The sequence below is a fragment of the Leptopilina heterotoma genome, unplaced genomic scaffold, assembly GCF_015476425.1.
Source record: "Leptopilina heterotoma isolate Lh14 unplaced genomic scaffold, ASM1547642v1 Lhet_63, whole genome shotgun sequence".
NCBI lineage: Eukaryota > Metazoa > Arthropoda > Insecta > Hymenoptera > Figitidae > Leptopilina > Leptopilina heterotoma.
The window spans coordinates 1,429,640-1,450,801 of NW_025111149.1; the positions used below are offsets into that span (position 1 = coordinate 1,429,640).

The 21,162-nt window shown below is 25.2% G+C and overlaps 1 protein-coding gene across 2 annotated transcripts in view; it reads left to right on the forward strand.

The window, feature by feature from the left end:
• Window positions 1–21,162, forward strand: part of LOC122509815 (phosphofurin acidic cluster sorting protein 2) — a 145,903-nt gene that overhangs the window by 124,195 nt on the left and 546 nt on the right. Inside the window, exons 5-11 of one of the 2 annotated variants that reach the window (XM_043624069.1) lie at window positions 1,509–1,664; window positions 2,807–2,911; window positions 6,925–7,193; window positions 7,268–7,476; window positions 19,756–20,103; window positions 20,222–20,616; window positions 20,992–21,105. In XM_043624069.1, the coding sequence (XP_043480004.1) occupies window positions 1,509–1,664; window positions 2,807–2,911; window positions 6,925–7,193; window positions 7,268–7,476; window positions 19,756–20,103; window positions 20,222–20,616; window positions 20,992–21,105 (1,596 nt within the window). The remainder of the gene's footprint in view (window positions 1–1,508; window positions 1,665–2,806; window positions 2,912–6,924; window positions 7,194–7,267; window positions 7,477–19,755; window positions 20,104–20,221; window positions 20,617–20,991; window positions 21,106–21,162) is intronic. The other variant, XM_043624070.1, reaches the window with a different exon arrangement.

Sequence of the window (21,162 nt, forward strand, 5' to 3'; positions counted from 1 at the left end):
GCAAAATAATTCGAACTAAGCTAACTCGAATGTCGAATTTACGACATTCGACATTTCGGCGCCTTAAAACCGAACAAAACTCGGTTCGGTCCGAATTTTGCACAGCTCTAATTTTATTGTTTATAATAATAATTGAATTGTTTTAAAGTATTTTATTAAAATTTTTGAAAATAATTGATTTCCTGACAAATAAAAAATTAAGTTCGACGTTAATATTTCAAGCTCAGATCACCTACAAGAGATTCTGAGTATTGCCAAGTTTTTATCTTGACAACTGGCAACAGATTAATTAAAGTTGTCGCTTAATGCAAAAAAAGTTGACATCAATTTTCAGACTGGTTCAGTATTTCATCTCGCATTTGAAAAGTAACAAATTGAAAATCATACAAAAAATTTGTATTATTCTTTATGACTCCCGGAAGAGAAATTGACTTGGATTTTTTATTTTTGTCAATTCAGTTAATAATGACAAGCTGTCCGAATTTACCCCAAGAATTCAGAAATTTGGGGTAAATCTGGACAGAGCTTCTATTACATTTTAAAAAGTATAGAGTGTAAGAGAGAGTGAGAAAGAGAGTAAGAAGGAGAGAGTGAGTGACTTCAAATTCGTAATTAGTGACTCCAAAAACCCCCGAGTAACAATTTTCAAGCAAATCCGATCAAATTTTAAAAATGTCCGCCATATTGGATTCACCATTTTGAATTTTCAAAATATGACTTTGAATTCGTATTCAGCAACCCCAAAAACCCCTCAGTAGAGAAATCCAAGAAAATTTACTTAAATTAAATCAATTAAATTAATCAGTTTATTAGAAAATTTTTACGTTTATCCGCCATATTGGATCCGCCATTTTGAATTTTCAAAATCTGACTTAGAATTCTTATTCAGCGACCCCAAAAACATTTCTTTACCAAGTTTAATTAAAGTGCATTAAAATTTGTTAAAGTTATTTAAGTTTTTCATTACTACTTTTCTAATGGTTGATTTCTTAACTTTTATGATACTATAAAACTCAACTGATTGAACTTTTATACATCTACTATGAATTTTTCTCAAATTTTTCCATCCCTTAATACAGTAGGTAGTATACTTAAGGTAACTTTTTTAAAACCTTTTTTAGAAACTAAGCTGTCCGGATTTACCCCAAATTTTAGGAAATTTTCTAATTCTTGGGGTAAATCCGGACAGTTAGTTTTATGCGATTAAAGCTTATCTAAATTTTTTTATGCTCCATAAAATTAATCTAGGGAACACAAGGAAGAAATTAATGCAATAGAAAACCGGCAGTATTGCCTTTTATAATAAAAAACTTACGTCATTTGTGAAAAATAGGTATTTTGTCCGGATTTACCCCAACTGACCCTATTTATTTTAAAATTGAAAAAAATTTTTTTTTTTTAAATTTGATTAAATTTGTATTGAAAATAGTTTATTAAAATTGGATCACTTTTACAAATATTAACTTGAAGATTAAGTTATTTTTCTTAAATAAAATTCAATTTTTCAGGCGAAAGAATGGAAATTGACGAATTGTTCGACGAATTGGAGGATCTATCTGACAGTGGTCCGGAATTGGATACAATGTCAATTAGCAGTACACCAAAGCCATCTCTTCGACCGTTTTTCAGCTCAAGCCGTTCTCTTCTTGCTCCTCCAAATGCCGGTAATTAATTCAATATAAATAATTAGCTTTATTTGTATTGTAGAATTTTGTGGCACGTTGGAAGCCAAGCCATTTCTTTTTTTACTCAAAAAATCAATTTATGTGACCTGCAGTTCTTTTTTTTCCTATTAGATATTTGTAAGTAAAAAATTGCTAATAATCAGAAAGTATCATCTTGTCGTGCTTAGAAAATTTTGAACAGTAGTTTTGCGATTATCGTTAAATTCAAAAATCATTTTGTCGAGTTAATTTTTTTCAGTCCTTATCATAAAAGTCAAAGTTAAAAAAATTATTTTTAAATAAGAAAGAAAGAAAGAAAGCTCTTTTTTGAAGAGTTAATTTTTTAGAAAATATTTTCAATATCATATGCCCTGGCTTTCGCTATGTTTTCTTAATGTCTTGTCTCTCATGGAGCTTTCATTCGTTTTTTTAAATAGCTATTTACGTAGTGAAAAAATGTTCTTGCTTTGTTGTTGCTTCAAAGGATTTCAAAAAAAAAAAAACAAACAAACGGAAAAAAATAGTGACTAGTCTTTGTTTAAATTCGTTAAATTTCCTATTTCACGGAGGAAATTAATTACGTACTTTTAATTAATAATGACAATCGACACACCTTTTAATTTTGTGGCCACTAGCATTCTGCGTTTTATTTCATTTCATCGTTTGTAGTATTTTCCCCCATTAAGATTTAATTAAACACTGATTTTTTTACAGGTTATTATTTTTACTAAAAGCATATTTTTCTTTTTAAATTAAAAAAATAATTTTTTATTTCTATCAATTTGATTAAAATTAATATTTGTGTCAATTACTCAATTTAATGAAAATTAATTCGTATCAATTTACTTAAAATTAATTTCTTTGATAATTTAATTTCAAATTTCACACAACATATTAAAAAATTTTATTTTAATTTAAAAAGTTGGTTCAAATTTTTTTTTATTTATTTATTTACTTATTTTCTTTTTTTTCTTTTTTTGAAAGGAATATTTTTAACTGTAGGAATCATTCATTTTTGTCACTTTTTACCATTTTTTCAGTTTACTATTATAATTTCATTGCTTAACAAATTCCAAAGTCATATTAACTAAATAAAAGTCGCTCGGGTTGGCTTTGCACTGTTGCATGGTTCGATTCGGTAGTAGTAACCAGCGAGGAGACAAGAAACAACACAGCAGCCGCTTTAGGTCCACAGCCTCCTGGACAACCAGCAAAAGAAAAATCACGCGTCGGACATACGACCCCAGGTATGTGAGAACGTTTCAACCGAAAAACGTTTTCCTCAAAAAATTTTAATTACAAATAGCCCATTTTTTATGAACGACTCTTAGTCACTTGATAAATAGAGGCCTACACTTTTTTTCTACTCTTCCAGTCAATAATTAAATTAGGTGATTCAATTTTCATTACAATAAAATTGTGAATTAAAAATAAATGTAGATTAATTATAGAAACATGGAAATTAATTCTAAATTTAGAAATACTTTTTCAGAAATAACTTGAAAGCAGACTTCGCACTCATCTACTAAAAACTAATATTTAATACATTTTTTTACGATCTCTACTATTTGGATACTTTTTTTTAGATTTGTGTCACTAAAAGCTACCTTGTTTCTTTTTTGATTGAGACTTTGCCCCACTTTTAATTCGCCAATAGTTGAAAGAAAAAAAATTACTTGAAATAATTCAATTATTTCCACAAATAATGAAATTCTTCGCTAAAATTCAATTATTTTTAATATTTAGGTACTATCTTAATAAAATTCTTCTCAACAATTCAAATATTTTCTAATATTGTAATAAAATTCTTCGCAAGAATTAAATTACTTTTATAAATAATAAAATTCTTCCCAAAAATTCAATTATTTTGAAAATCTTATACAAAATTATTTTCATAAATAATAAAGTTCTTAATAGGAATTTAATTATTTTCAATAAATTGATTAAATTCTTTAGAACAATAAATTAAATTATTTATTAAAATTTTAATGAACAATTCACAAGAATTGAATTACATATATTAATAAATAATAAAACTCTTCTCAAGAATTCAATTATTTTCAAAAGTTTTAATAAAATTGTTTGAAAGAATTATTTTATTTTCAAAAATTCTTAAAGGATTCTTCTTAAAAATTCAATTATTTTCTATAATTTAATTAAAATTCTTCATAAAAATTCAATTATATTAAAAATTTTTTATAAAATTCTTCCCAATAAATTTTTTCTTAGTAATTTAATTATTTTGAATAGAATGTTTATAAAACTTCTTTACAGGATTTAATTATTTATCAAAATTTTAATGAAAATCTTCCAAAAATTTTAATAAAATTCTGTTATTTATTTTGAAATAATCCAGAGACATATTAAACGATTTAAATTAATTTTAGAAAATAATTTATTAAAATTATAATACAATTGTTATTGACAGCTCGAATGTGACCATGACTGATGAACTAATAGACAAATGTCATTTTGTTTAAATAATTATATACCTATAAAATAAGAATTGACGTTGAGGATTCTTACTCGATAAATATATTTAAATAAGAACTTCATTGAAATAAGAGAATTCGATACCTCCGTGCAAAAAAAACCACTCTCACGTTGGTTCTCTAAAGTAACCACTCTGTATTTTTTCTCATAACCTGGTAATATTTTGTTTTATACATTTTTTATTTAAAGATTATTATTTGCAAGAAAATCTAAACACAATTTATAATCAGTCACTATTGATAGAGTATAAATGTTTATTATATTTCATTGTAAATATTTTATATTTTTAATAAAAAATGAATGAAAGAGAATATGGTGAGGTTAGGAAACAAAAGCCAGTTCTGTTACTTTAGACATGGAGTTTTTTTTTTTTTTGCACGGAGGTATCGAATTATAATTCTCACAAATTCTTTGTAACAATTAAATTGTTTTAAAAAGTTTTAATACAATTTTTTTTAAATAATTCAATTATTTTTATAAATAATAAAATTCCTCTCAAAAATCCAATTATTTATAAACGGTTTAATTAAATTTCTCGAAAAAATTTAATTATTTTAATAAAAAATCAAATTCTTTGCAGAAATTTTATTTATTTTCAAACATTTTAATAAAATTTTTCGCAAGTATTCAATTATTTTCATAAATAATCACATTCGTCACAGGAATTCAATTATTTCCATAAATAAGTGAAATTGTTTTCATGATTTAAATTATTTAAACAAATAATAAAATTTTTCCCAGGAATTGAATTATATAAAAAAAATTAAATAAAATTCGTTGCAAAATTTCAATTATTTTAAATAAATTATTAAATTCTCTGCATGATTCCAATTATTTTAAATATAATTTAGATAAGTTCCTTGAAAAAATAAATTAATTATTTTATAATTTAAATTAATTATTGTGTGCGAAGCCTGTAAAAGTGAAAGTCTCCTATTTTGAAATTAGTTCAAAAATATTTTAATTTTAAAATTATACACACATAATAATTACAGAAATAATTTGAATAGTAACCTAAAATCATTATTTTTCTATTCAAATTATTTTTTTTAATTAAAAGAAAGTAAAGAATTAAATTAAGAATTTCAATTCAAAAATTAGTTTAAAAATAAAATTTACTATAAAAATCCATAATAAATTAATTTAGTTAAAATTAATTAATTATTTAATTAGTTAATAAATGAAAAATTTATGAGTGGTGAAAAAAGGAAATTAGTTACTATAAAATTTGTCTTCTAACTAAAAGTAATTATTCGAAAAATTAAAAAAAAAATTAACTCGGATTAGTAAATTTTTTTTATTAAATATCGAAGGCAATTCATTAAAGATAATTTTGTAGATTGGAGAAGAAACTCTAGCTGTTGAATTCGTGGGACACTCAGTAGTCAGATCTTAACAATTAGTGCCTTCGCTGAACTCAATATCGTCCAAATAAAATGGAAGAAATTTTCATTCAAAAAAAGAAAGAAAACAATTTCTTTTACAAAAAAAACCGATTGCATTTTTTGAAGAAGGCGATTCACTTAATTTTTTGTGCACGTCTGCAATTTAAAAAAAAAGAGAAAAAAACCTTTCATGTACGAAATTCTGTAAAGAGTAGAAATAAATCATCTTGGAATTTAATTCTCTCTAGTTATTTCTACTTGTACTTTCGTCTATTTTGTCATTGTGTTTAGAAAATATTTTGTTATTTTAGGTTTTTGTTTTCAAATTTTCAGTTATTTTCGAAATTACTTTTCTATTATTGTTTTTTTATTTCCTCCTTTATAGCATTTTTTTCTTTCATTTTATATTTATTTTTCTTTGTTTTTTCTCTACAAGCTCGGGAATTTTTTTTTAGTGTGCGTGTGACTTTTATGCCCTGTGGTTTCTATTGCTTTCATGTTGTCCGTTGCAGACTCTCTTTCTCTCTACTCATATACGTACGTATTCTCTTCGTTTTCTGAAGTGTCTGTCTACTTTTTTGTCGCTGATGCTTTGATAGAAATTAATCAGGTCATTCCAACTATTGCTGCGGTGTCGACTTCAGTAAAATCAGTGTTTTTTCTCTACTAATTCTATTTCATTTTTTTTCGTCTAATTTCCTTTATATACCTTTCGATCGTTTTTGGATATCCTTTTTCTTTGAAGAAAAAAACATAAAATTCTCTTTTTGGAGATAATTTTCTAACCCTGTGAATTTTTAAATTCTATTACTATTTCACGTATTTGAATTTTTCTGCTAATTTTCTTTTTTAAAACAATTATTTTAGGAAATGTCGCTTATTTGCACGATTGAATAATATTTTTGCCATTTTATTAAATTATATTCCGATTGCCTTTTGCATGTGGAAAATTTATGTAAAAAATTTTATAACAATTTTTATATTTTATTTAATCAATTTCCAGCACTTAAAATAGAATATTTAATATCTAACAGTGCAATTAGATTTTTGCATAAATTATTTTCTCAATTTATTTTATCAATTTGTCTTATCTATTTTTTTTATCAATTTTTTCATCAATATGTTTTTTCTATTTTTTTTTGTCGATTTTTTTTCAATTTACAATATTTTCTATACAAAATTTTTTTCTACAATAAAATATTTTTATTTATTAATCTATCTACTTTGGAAAAAAATATTACAATGCACCTTAATTATTTTTCTCTTAGAGAAAACACAATTCTTTGATTTCTACCTATATTTTATTTTCTATTTTCTTTTCTTTTTTGTTTTTCTTTCTTAGAATTGATCGAATTGTGAAAATTAATGTCATTAAATTACAGAACGTGGTGTGGATAGACAAAGTGATGATAGTTCAAGAAAAGCTGACAGCGATTCACATCCGGAAAATTGTACTGATCATGAGACAAATGATGTGATAAATATTTTTGCTGGATCGCCACCAAAGTCGGAGCCGCAAAATAAAAATGACAATATTGAACGGAAAGCCAGACTATTCACGAGGGACAAAAGTGTGACGAATCCGATAAAATCGAAAAAACATAGTTTGAGCGTCGATTTGAAACCATCGGTGGATTTGAATAATTCCGAGGTAATTTATTAAATTATGTTTAAATGAAAAATAATTGTTTTGTTGTTTATTTAAATTGTGATTTAATATTTCAGCCAAGAAAAGCGTTAATTGAGCAACAGTTCAATCGAGTGTTGCCCGACGATGGACTACCGGATGCGTTGTCCTTGGTTTCATTAGCTGATACAGGTGGAGCTGGACTGGCGACTAGACTCCAAGAACGTATTCCTCTTGTTCTTACAACAGCTTCTCCAGCTGATATTCGTGGGACTCTAACTTGCCTGGCAACAAGGATACAAAAATTGTAAGTAAAACGATATAAATATTTGTAGAAACATTTTTAGTTTAGATAGTACCAGGGTTGCCATAAACTATGAAAGTACCCCGAATTCTAATACAAAACCTTTTATTTCTTCTATTTTTGACCATAATTTCTTTTTGAATAACTTAATTCTTGAACAACTATTATAAAATTACTAGCACAAATAACGCGCGCTAAAGCGCGCGTGAAGTTTCTTATTTCACTTTTAACATATATAACAATAATGTAATTTTTACATTACATGTCACATGAGAATAAGACTTAAATTTTTATTCCGTTAAGCATGTTATATTTTAAGGTTGACTATTGTTCATAGAAAAGCGTGATTGCCAATGAGACGATAATGGAAGATATGTTTATTACAGTATTTTTGACTTATTAATTATCAAAAATAAATTACAATTAATTACAATTAATTACTTATTTGTTATTTTGTTTCTAATAGTTTTCTAGTCAAAATTAAATAATATTATTTTCATGTCATTAACATTAAAAAATTCAATTATTCCGAAGAATTCTACACAAAATCACTATTTTTCTAAATTTATTCAGGAAAATCAGAAAAAAGGCAGAGAATTTTGTCAAAGGTGCTGGAATAATATTCAATTTCAAGAATTCATAAGAAAATTCTGAATGTTATTCTACAGCGTTGAAAAGATTTTATTTATTTCAAACTTTTCCTGTTTTTAACAATAATTAGACTTTAAAGATTTAAAATTTATTTTTTCAAATACAGTCAGGTCCCCATACTGTTAGATTCCAAACTGTTATGTCCTCAGTAGTGTTATGTTTTTGCATAACCTCCAAATTCAGAAGTGTTAGGTGACGTCACGTTACGTCACCAATTTTCAGGGCCGTATTCTTAAGCCCAAAGAAAAGGGGGCATATACTTCTAGGCCAAACTTGAGGTGTATATATTTACGTTCCTGAAAGGTGCGCAGTAAGCAAACTTTGAGCACATAACAGAGCTGAGTCTGGAGGAGTGGAAAATTTCTGGAAATGTAACAGTATGGGGACCCGACTGTAATTTAATTATTGAAAAACTGTTGAGAAAAAATTATTTTTTATGAATTATTTTGGAATAATTTTTTATTTAAAAATTAAAGAAATAATTGAATTTTATGAAATTTGTATTTAAAATTTTTTTATTAAGTAATATAAATAAGTAGCAACTGTCACGCCCGCCAAATGAAGTATTTAATTTATTATTATTATTACTCAAAAGAAATAAAATTATCTTTACAAAATTTCAATAAAAAATTCTTCGAAAAATTTATGAAAAATTACAAAAATGTTATCTTTTTAAATTATTGTATAGGTAACAGCTAAACAAACGCGCGCTAAAGCGCGCATGTAGTTTCTCTTAGTATCAATAGATATTGAATTAGCTAAAGTTTTTTGAAATGTTACTTCAGTAATTTACGACAAATTCCTGTTAGAAATAACAAAAAAACTAAAAAAAATTGTGAGCAAAAATTTTGAATGCTTTGCTAACTTTGCACAAAATTCATTTTTAAGCCTCCCAATAATAAATTGAATTTTTGAAAATTTATAACTGATTGCATAAATGCAATTATTTTCAAAAGTAATAAAATTTTTCGCAGAAATTCAATTATGTTCAAGAATTTTTTAATATTCTCGTCAAAATGTCAATTATTTTTAAAAAATTTAATAAGAAATCTATTATTTACAATATTTTTATAAATTTCTTCGCAATAATTTAATTATTTTTATAAATAATAAAATTTCTTTCAGGAATTCAATTATTTTCATAAATAAAACTCATCGCAGAGTTTAAATTATTTTTAATACAATTTTAATCAAATTCATCGAAAAATGTAATTGTTCTTAAAAATTTTATGAAAAATCGTTAAAAGAAATCAATGATTTAAAAATGTTTTGATAAAATTCTTTATGAGACTTCAATTTTAAGAAATTTTAAATATTAAATAAATTATTTATTTTTCCATTTAAATTATTGAATTATCTAATTAAAAATTTATTTCAAAATAAATTTCAGTTAAAGTTTTACATAATAATTGATTATTAACTCTTTGCCGTTGATATGTTACGAAATGTCGTCTAGAGTCCTTTTTGGGGGAACAGCCAATGAGAAGAGGCGTTTATGCTTGTGTTGATAAGTTAGTTATGTGTGAGTATGTAAGTGTTTAAACTTGCAGGATCGTACCTTCTCAAAATTAGAACCCATTTATATTTTACAATAAATTATATTTAATTATACTAATTGATCACTAAAAATACGATTTTTTGTGTAAAGTGCAAATGTATATTTGCAATTTATTACAATTTAAAAATGGTAAATTTGATTGTTAAAGACTGTTATCAAACATAAATATCCTATGTAAACATAACCTCAAAATCAATCTAACATCCGGCCCTGATATTGTCCACGTGATTCAACTGTCAAACTGCTTGTTTCTGAGGTGGGGAAAACTTATCTACGGCAAAGAGTTAAAAGCATTATAGCATGAATTTTAAGAAATAATTAAATTTTAAAATGGTTTCAAATCAAATTCTTTAAAAATTTGTATTTTTCATACTTATAACTAACAATTCTGTAGAATTAATTATTCTAAAAAAGTTTAATTGGATTTTATCCTGAAATTATTTGAAGTGTTTATTTTTTAATTCGTATTTAATTGAAGAATTTCTGAATAATTTAAATTTCGTAAAATTGATTTGTAAACAAATGGATTTTAAAATTCTCAAAGAATTTTTTTTAAAAATTATTAAAAATAATTTATTCCTGTGAGAAAATAATAATGATTAAAATTTATTTAGAAAAGAAGTTATTGATGTTTTCAAATAATTTCAGAAATTGGTAAATAAATGTAATAGGGTCATTTCGGAGGAGAGTTAAAGTTCATGTCTCAGATTTTTTTTTATATTTTGCTTATTAATAGTATTTTGGGTCCTAAACAATTATACCAAATTTTAATCAAATATTTTTATTATTTTTCAAGATATTTGCATTGCAAATTTCTTGACATTTTTTTTTTCATTTTATTATAACTCACTTATTTTTAAAAATTTATTAAATTTGTTAAGAACCTTTTTTACGTAAAAACCATTGAAGTTTAATAAAAAAATTGAAAATTAAAAAATATCAATTTTTTAAATTATTTATTTATAAAATTATATTTATTTTTAATGTTTAAGCATGAGCCCTATCAGATTTTGTTTTAAAAAAAAACTTATTTCAAAGTTTAAGATCTCATTAAAAAGCCGTGAAATTTTTAGAATGGCATCTGTCTTTGTTTTTTAGTAATAAATTGTCAAAGTTTTAATTGCACTATCGCGCGCCGGCTCACAGTGGGATTTTTTTTACAATTTACTGTTCAAAAATGACTGCAGCCTACAATTTTTAACCGATTTGAGTCTTTTTTGTTTTAAATTAAAGGGGACATCCCGGGAGGCCGATTTTTTAAATATTAATTGTTTATAATTTTTTATTTTAAAAAAATTAATACAATTTTTTTTAAAAAGACGTTTATTTTTTTATTCCGTTACTGCACATGATCTAAATCAGTTCAAAATAATCCAATATGTCCACCAGACAATTATTAAAACAAAATAATTTATTTAAATTGTTATAAACAATATTATTTAACAAATAGTTAACTTTGATTCCTCTTAACTAAAAAATGTTCTTTTTCACATTTACTTTTATATGTAGGTTCATTTAAAGAATATATGTCCTCTCCTTGTTTAAATAAGTTATTTTTTAAACAAGTAGGACATGTATTCTTGAAATAAAATTAAATCAAAAAGAAAATGTGGAAAAAAACCTTCTTTAGTGAAGAGGAATCAAAGTTATCTATTTGTTTAATTATATTGTTTATAACAATTTAAATAAGTTATATTTTGAACGAGGAGGACATATATTCCGTGAACAGAAAGTGTCGTCTTTTGTTTTTCTATAGTAATTAATGTTTTGATAGAAATTTTGGTTATGAGTATTCCCATATGTGTGATAACCACTTTAGGCAAAGAAATTTTTTTTCAAATAAAAGAAAAATTATTAAGACATGCCTTTATTCAATTCAACTGATGTTAAAAATGGTAATTACATGTAATTTTTTCAAGAATTCTCTATTATTTTGTTAATTCTTATAAATTTAATGAAATTCTCATACTTGGTATTGATAAAAAGTTTAAATTCTACCATCGAACAATTTTTTTTACAATATTATTCAATTAGTAAACTGAATTTTATTTGCCACTTTTGTTTGACAAAAATAAATTGATTAAAGACACTTAAATTTTAAAGTTTAAATATTTAGTATGTTTTTAGATTAAAATAGTGTTTTTCAATTAAATCTTTAAAATTTTTATTTCTTTTGGTAAATTCAGTCCCCTATAAAATGATAATTCAATAAACTTAAAAAAAAATTCCGCATTTTTAAATTTTTTGATACTCTTGCCATTCCGGTTACGCAGAATCGGGTACCGTCAACTGGGGCTATTTTGTGCATCCGGGGGCTATTTTGTGCACGCGAGTTTTTTAATGAAAAAAATTATTAAAATGAATTATTTTAATCTGCTATTTTGTAAAATGAAAGTTTGATTACATGACAATAGAGAGCACTAAATGTTATTATTTAATTCTTTGTCAATTAAGAGAAAAAAATTCCTAAAAACGGAAAATTTGTTTAAAAAATTTTGAAAGTTCGGAAAAATTATACCAGATCTTCTAGAGTTTTAATGTGTCTCATAAACTGAGTTAGATATTTGTTGTCAATTGTGTTGTGATGATACATACGTAATGCGCTAATTTTTTAATCATTATTTTAAGAGAAAAGTGGTAAAAACTGAAAAACCAGGATTCCATGGGGCTATTTTGTGCACTTAAAAAAATCAAATATTTTTCATAAATGTTTTATTTAGTAAGTAAAGAAGATTCTGTTTATCATTTTAATACATTTTTGTCTTACTTTCCTGTCAAAAAACTGTAAATACGTTAATTAAAATCATTAAAACGATTAAAACCTCAACCGGTGCACAACGTAACCTCAAAAAATGAACATTAATTAATATTTATAAGTTTTTCAAATTAGTTTTAAAACTATTTTCTCGTTTCTCTTAAAATAACTTAAAAAGCATATTAGATATTAAATTGTTATCTATTTAACCTTAAAAATATTTATTTAAAGTTTTTTAAAAATATCATTCAAAACTATTAAGGTATTTGTCGCGTAAATTCGTTTTCGACAGAATTTTTTTAAATTTCACATAATTATTCTTTGGATATTTATCTACAACATAAGGCCTATTAAAATAAAATTGACCGTCTGTAAGTCTCGAAAAATGAAATCAAAGTTTCGATTTTTAACATGTACGATATAGGAAAACCATATGAAAACCACAGATTTTTAATTTTTGCACTTATATACTAATCGACAGATTTTTTAGAAAAACTAAAGTTTTATTTATTGAACCAAAATGAACTTTTATAAAAAAAATGAAAATTTTTCACCGTCTTGTTTAAAAGATATTTAACATCAAACTTGAAAAATTATTTTAACATTTACTGTAAATCCTATATATTGACATATTGTTATTCGCTGATGAAATGTGAAAAACACAATAGTTACCTCTTTCACTTTTATTTATTGTTTTTATTAACGTTGCATGTAGAAATGCAAAAAAAACTAAAATAAATTATTGATATTTCAAAAATAACTTATTGATAAAATAATTAATATATGCTCCGTCCTTAATTTTTTCATTAAATTTATTCCAGTATTTGTTAAAATTATTATACTCCATTTTTATGCAACATATAATAATTATTAGAACACTTTTTATAATTTTTTCATATCTGAATAATGCAATAGCTGTAAACAGGGCCGAAACTTGAAACGGAACTTCAATTCCATATAACGCATGCGCAAAGAAAATAATTGAAATGAAAAGGTCTATTCAAATTTTGTCAAGAATTTTATTAAAATTTTTTTAAATAATTGAAATATTGTCAAGAATTTTATTAAAATTTTTGAAAATAATTGAATTTTAGAGAAAAATTTTAATATTTATAAAAATAATTGAAATTTTGATTATAACTTTTTTTAAACTTTTGACCATAATTGAATTTCTGCTAAGAATTTTATTACTTTTGAAAATAATTGAATTCTTGAGACGAATTTTTAATAATATTTCTTTTTAAATATACCTTATTATGTTTAATGCAAAAATAAATAATTTATTGAATAATTGAATGTTTCTCAAAATTGAATTCTCATAAAGAATTTTATTAACAATTTTTTAAATAATTGAATTCTATTGACGAATTTTAATAAAATTTTAAATATAATTACACTTTTCGAAGAATTCGATTAAAAATGTATCAAAAATAATTAAAATTCTGCAATGAGTTTTATTATATCTATAAAAATAGTAATTAAATCCCTGTAAAAAATCGTATTACATATTTATAAAAATAATTGAATCTCTGTAAACATAAATTAAGTATTTTTGAAAATAATAGATTTATTGCGAAGAAATTTATAAAAAATGTTTAAAATAATTCATTTCTTTTGGAAAATTTTATTAAAATAGTAGATATTGAAAATCATTGACTGGAGGGGAATTTTTGAAAAAAAAATTGAATTTGTTAAATAGTATATTACGATACTAGGCCAGAAAGTTGGATTTCCTGGCCGGCGTGATATATAAGGCCGAGGCTTTATATACACGGAGAAAAAGGAATAGTTGACACATCCAGATACATGGATATCACAGCCATATTATATTGAAAAATACGGGATATCCATAGTTAAGGTTGCTCCATCCATATTCTATGGCTGGCTGAATATTGTTGGAGCAGCAAAAGATCTATGGTTGGGTGATCCATAGTAATGGAAATGGAAAACAAAAAATTGGAATCACTCAATTAATTAAATTCAATGTCACTTGAGATATTTTATATACATTTTTGTTAATTAATACACACCACTTATTGAATAACCGCATATTTACGAAATAAATTATTAAGCGATGGGGGAGACACGAACCCTAGACCTAACGCATACTAAACACTAACGCTATCCACTACACTATACACGCAACTACAATATTTGAGCATATAATATTCCTTATATACTCTACACATATTTCATGAAAATGAATTTACATAAAAACTAATAGACAATAACGATAATAAATAATGAACAATTATAACACTATTTATACACAATAAACTCACAACGTGATTATATAGACGTGACAGGAAACCGACGCGACGGACAAATTGAGACGACCATTTTTAAATGGATGCCATGATAATGAATTGCGCGCAACATGTATCGAAATTTTGAACTAACTATGGATCTCCCAACCAAAGTTTATATGGATGAGACAGCCATATGTGAAAATCCATAGCATGAATTGTAAGCCCAACCATGCCTATGGATGTCACATCCATATTTGATTCAACAATATAATATGGCTCCTTCATCCATTGAATATGGAATGTGCTTCCATTCTGAAAGTTGTCTCTTCCATTGAATTGGATAACACAACAATATTCTGCTCAACAATATTTTTATGGATATCTCTTCCAGACCTTTTCTTTCCGTGTATCACGCTCGCTAGGGTATCCAAATTTCTGGCCGTGTGTCGTATACAATTTTTCTGTATCCCCAGCCTAAAGTACGTTAAATAATTATTGTTTGAATAATAAAATAGCTCAATAAGTTGCCCGCCCGACTTTTGCAAAGTCGAGGCGAAGCCGAGACTTAGCTGGTCGGGGCGGGCATGAAAAAAAAATTATAAGTAAAAAATAATTGTAAGTAAAATTTAAAAAATAGTAAACAAGAAATTTTCTTTTACAAATAAATATTTAATAATTAAAAAATAATAAAAGAAAATAATAAATTTCATGCATTATTTTGATGACTGTCAGTTGTTTTCAAAACGTGAGCTCTGTATGTAACGTGTCTGTGTGGTTGCTATGCTAACATGTACGTGTGTTGAAATTCTTGTAACCAATCAGAGCGCTCGTTGGGTCTGTCGAGCCGGCCACAAAAGTCGCTATTCCCGGAGCCAAATCAGACCGGGAAGACAGTACTTTCGGCAAAGGGATACAGAAAAAGAATTTCATTAAAATTTGTGAAAATAATTGAATTTTGGAGAAAAATTTTAATATTTATAAAGATAATTGAAATTTTGACGATAAATTTTTTTAAACTTTTGACCATAATTGAATTTCTGCGAAGAATTTTATTACTTTTGAAAATAATTGAATTTCTTTGATGAATTTGAATAAAATTTTTAAGAATAATTATACATTTTTCGAGAAATTCCATTAAAATTGTATTAAAAATAATTGAAATTTTGCGATGAGTTTTATTATTTATGAAAATAATTGTAAATCTATAAATTTTTTGATTATTTATGAAAATAATTGAATTATTGCGAAGAAATATTGTAAAGGCAACTCTTTTAAAATTGAATTAAGAAAATTGAATTAAGGAAAAATTATATTTCAAGAATAAGCACAATAACTTTAGAAAACAATAATTTTCCAGGATTCCAATGAAAATTCCCTGACTTTTCCAGGTTTTTTCAAGGTTTATAAAAATTCCCTGACATTTCCAGGTTTTCCAGGTTTCCAGGTTGCGTGGCAACCCTGAGATTTCACTTTAGTAGCGAAATTTTTCAGTGCTTCAATTAATACTTTCGTTATTCTAGAGAAACTTATCGCTATTTCAGTGTGTAATAATTATTATTTCTTAAAAAAGTATTTAAATTAAAATGGGTTTATAAAATAAGCAATGCAAAAGATGACCCAGATACTAATTGGAATTGTTCTATCCATAGTTTAAGTCTAGTAATGTAAATTCTATTTAAATTGAGACCATTGAGTGAAATTATTTGAATTTTGGTTAGTTAAATCTCTTTGTTAGGTAATAATAATAATTATTTCTTTAAAATTTTTTAAATTGTTTAAAATAAGCAGTTCCATACAACATTCCCGCGCGCTTGCGCGCGGATAGTGTGGCTAGTAATATTATTAAATTAAAAAATTAGTGAAAAAATAATGACGTATAATATTATCTATCAGAATATATCAAAAAAACAAAAGCATGCACAATAGTCTAACTTCAAGTGTGGACAGACTGGACAGAATGGACAGAATACGACGATTATTATAGTTAATTAATAATAATAATAATAATTACTTAGAAATCATTTAATGAATAATTTTATTTAAATATTTCAAAATTAATTTCATTTTAAAAGAGTTGCGTTTATAATTATCATAAATAGATAAACTTCAAAAGGTTTCAATTAGAAATTTCAGAAAATTTCAATTTTTAATTAATTTAATTTGAAATTTTAAAGAACTTAGATTTTTGAGAACAATTTTTGATTTTTTTTCCTAATTTTTTTCTGTATTCTTTAAACATTAATAAACAACTTGCAAAAAAGTAAATACTAAAAATGTTAAATTTTCAGGGTTGCCATAAGTCAGGGAGTCAGGGAATTTAGGAAAAACTCAGGGAAATTAGAATTGGTCAGGGAAGTCAGGGAAAAGCCAGGGATTTCTATTAAAAGTACTAAAAAAAAATTGAATTTTTAGAATTTATAAGAAAATTCTGAATTTTTGTTTTTTTTTGTTTGAATTTAAATAGAAATTTTAAGAATTGATTACAGAAATTCACTTATTTTCAAAAGTGATGAACTTCTTCGCATAAATTCAATTATGTTGAAAAATATTTTAAAATCCTCGTCAAAATTTCAATTATCTTTATAAATAATATAAAATTCTTCTCCGAAATTCAATTATTTTGAAAAATTTAAATAAAATTCTTGGTAAAATTTCAATTATTGCTTCCTCATAAAGGAAGCTTTGTATTAGCAAAATTTTATTGGATTGTCATTTTTTGACATATTTATAAATTTTTTTTTATTATGCCTAATACTTTAGTACTTTATATATGCACAGGAACTCCCCGTATAAATGTTCTAAATAAATAAAAAAAAATTTCGACGTATTTTGAACTCCGAAGTCCAAAAAACGGATTTTAAAAATTTGTCCCGATGTGTGTGTGTGTGTGTGTGTGTGTGTGTGCTAACATTACATCTGCCTCAATATCTCAGAACAAGAAAGAGCAAAAAGCCCAAATTTTTTCTTAAATTGTAGGTCTCCACGGGGGACATAAAATGAGAGTATTTTCAGCCCGATTCATGAAGTTAAACTATTTTTTTTTTGCATTTTTCATTTTGTAAAAAAACGTTTTTTGGACATAACTTAAAAAAATGTCAGGACACTTATAAATGTTTTTCTTTAGTTTTTTAGAGTTTTTTCACACGCATCTTTTGAGCCCTAATTGAATATTTTTCGTTCATATTAACCGGAAATATTAAACTCTAAAAAATCAAAAATTTTAGAAAATAAGACTTTTTTGAAAATGTTGTTGAAAAATGTAGAAGTTTAGTTTTGTTTTGTATTTAGTTTCGTAGAGTTTTTTCAGACGCATCTTTTGAGCCCTAATTGAACATTTTGCGTCCATATTAACCGGAGATATTAAACTTTTAAAACTCTAAAATTTTGAAAAATAAGACTTTTATAAAAAATTTTTTAAATTATGTAAAAGTAACTTCAAAAAATTATTACCAACTTGAAGAGCATTAAAAAACGCTTCGTTTGACCTATTTTTTAACCTGATTCGGGCAGAAATTATGAAATTATTGGTATTTGAAAAATCAAGAATTGTGGAAAATATCATTTTTTCAACATTCTTGTTTATTAATTTATGTGTAATTATTAAACTATTATTACCATCTTATAGAATATATAAAAACACATTTTTTAGACCAAGATTTAATGATTTTTAACCCTTTTATAAAAAGTAATTCTTATATTTCAATTATTATTATTTCTATGAGGAAGCAAAGTGTTCATGAAATGAACACCAAAATTATAAAAATGTACAACTTGGCAGCGGTTTTTTTAATATCTACTAATTTAATAAAATTTTCCAAAAGAATTCTATTATTTAAACAAAATTTTAATAAAAATTTAACAGGAATTCAATTACTAACCAATTCAATTTCTTCTCACCAATTCAATTATTTAAAAAAATTTTGATAAAAAATGCTTTATAAATTTGAAAAATTATAATAAAATTGGTCATAGCGAATACAATTATTTTCGTAAAATACAACATTTTTCCTAGGAATACAATTATTATTGGCAAAAATCTTTGTAAAAATTTTCGAAACAATTCAATTATTTTCGTAAAAAATAGAAATTCTACGAAGCAATTTAATAATTTAAGAAATTTTAATAAAATTCTTCCCAAGAATTCTTTTTTTTCAAAAATAAACATTTTCACAGGAATTCAATTATTTTATTAAAAAAACAATTTTTTTTAATTCTTTGTCAGATTTCAATTGTTTTCAAATTTTTAAATGAAATTTAATTAAAATTATTTTTAAAAAGTTTCAAAAAATTCTGAAAAATTCAATTATTTAAAAAAATTTGAATAAAATTATTCGATAGAAATCAATTATTTTCATAAATAATAAAATTTTTCTTGAGAATTCAATTATTTTCACAAATAAAATTCTCCACAGGAATTCAATTCTTTAAAAAAAATTTTAATAAAATTCGTTACAAGAATTCAATTATTTTCATAAATAAAAAAATTTATCGCAGAATTTCAATTATTTTTTATTCAATTTTAAATAAAATAATAGAAAGTTGCATTTATTTTTACAATATTTTTTTTAATTTTTCGAAAGAATTCAATTGTTATTAAAAATTTTGATAAAATTCTTCATAAAAATTAAATTTTAAGAAACATGCAATTATTGAATAAAATATTTATTTTTGTATTTAAATAGTTGAATTCTTGGGAAATTTTCTAATAAAAATTGATTAAAAAATGAATTTCACTTAAAATTTTAAATTATAATTGAATATTAAAAGCATTATAGCGTGAATTTTTAGAAATAATTGAATTTTGAAAAGGGTTAAAATTAAAATCTTTAAAAATTTGAATTTATAGTTACAATAATCTTATGATAAGAAATAATGATTTTATCACTCTGGCATCTTAAATTTATTATAAAACATGAGGAAATCAGGGAAAAGTCAGGGAAAAACAAAATTTAAATTTTGTGTCAACCCTGATTTTCTTTTTTATCCTACTCGGAAAAACGTTCTAAAATTGAGGCCTCTATACCAGAATACCCCCTTAAAAAGGAAAAACAATTTTCTCTTTGTTTCAGTTGTAACAGTTCAGCAAAACCGCCAGGACCGATAAAAATAGTAATTGCTGGTGGCGATTCGTTTGTTAACACAGTTTTGAAACACTATGTCGATCTATTGAGTTACAAACCACCAGATTGGCAAAATTATTTACGATTTTTAGTCGTGCCATTGGGTTATAACAGTTTAGCGAAATATTTAGCATCTATCGACAGTAAATACGCATCGCTTTTTGGCGACGATTGGAAAGAAATGATTGACAGGGATGGCGGAGGAAACAGCGAAGTTTCCACCAGAGTCGCCGAATATATTTCATCCGCTGGTTTAACTCTCTTATTGCCAATCGCCGAAGCGATGGTGGCTTACAGGTACAACAAATGGCTGCACTTTGAATCAAAAATAGAAATTAAAATTAAAAATGAAAAATTAGAAATTTAAATTGAAAATAGGAATTCAAAATGAAATATTTTTTTATTGTTTTAACAGAGAAACGGATGACAGTAGTCAAATATTCATTCCGTTTGTGAATGACGTGAGAGTTGGTTGTCCGGACAGCAGTTCGTCGACGTCGGTGGATCTCGAGGAAGGCGGAACGACAATGTCAGGATCGCCGCCTTCGTTACCGACTCCTGGGGCACAAGTTCCACCGCCTAGTCGATTAACACCGCCGAGCAGTCCCAATGTGGGCCAGCCAAGAGAGGGTTGGGAACCAGTGGAAATGCAATTGGATTACTGGGGGAAACTGTCACTTGGCGAGAAGGGTAAAAATACTCTAAGACAGGCGTTTCGTGCCCTCCACGTTCAACGATTACCTGCATTGGGAGAATCTCCTGGCAATAATTTGTCAATGAGTTACACGATAAAGGAGAAAAAGCAAAAAAGTACGTTTCTGTCAAATTTTGTATTACTTTCAATTTTATTTTAATTACTAATATTTCCTCTATTATTTCCAAAAAATTCAAACCCGAAATATTCTTTTCTTTTTCAAATAACTGTATTCTACGAAACCACTATTTTTTCCCGGATGACCTTAAGTGAATTTTTTTAAATTTTGAATCTCAATTCATTCAAAAATTTAAATTGGAAATTTTATTACTTATTTGGAAATAGAAAAATGTCAAGTTCGCATATTAATATTAATTAAGGGGAGGTTACCGTTCTCAATGATAAAAAATGCATGAAGTTGGGGAATTTTTTTTTTTTTTCATAATATACGGAAATAATTTTAATACTCATTTTTTGAATCATATTTTCAGTTATGAGATTAGGCAAGAAAAAGGAGAAGGAGAAGGAAAATGAGCCAAAGAGCCAAAGTGTTGACGGTGTAACGCGACTTATTTGCTCCGCCAAAACTCATGTTCCACTTAAAGGTAAACATTTTATTTTATAATGAATAAAAATTAATTTTACGAATAATAAATTATAAT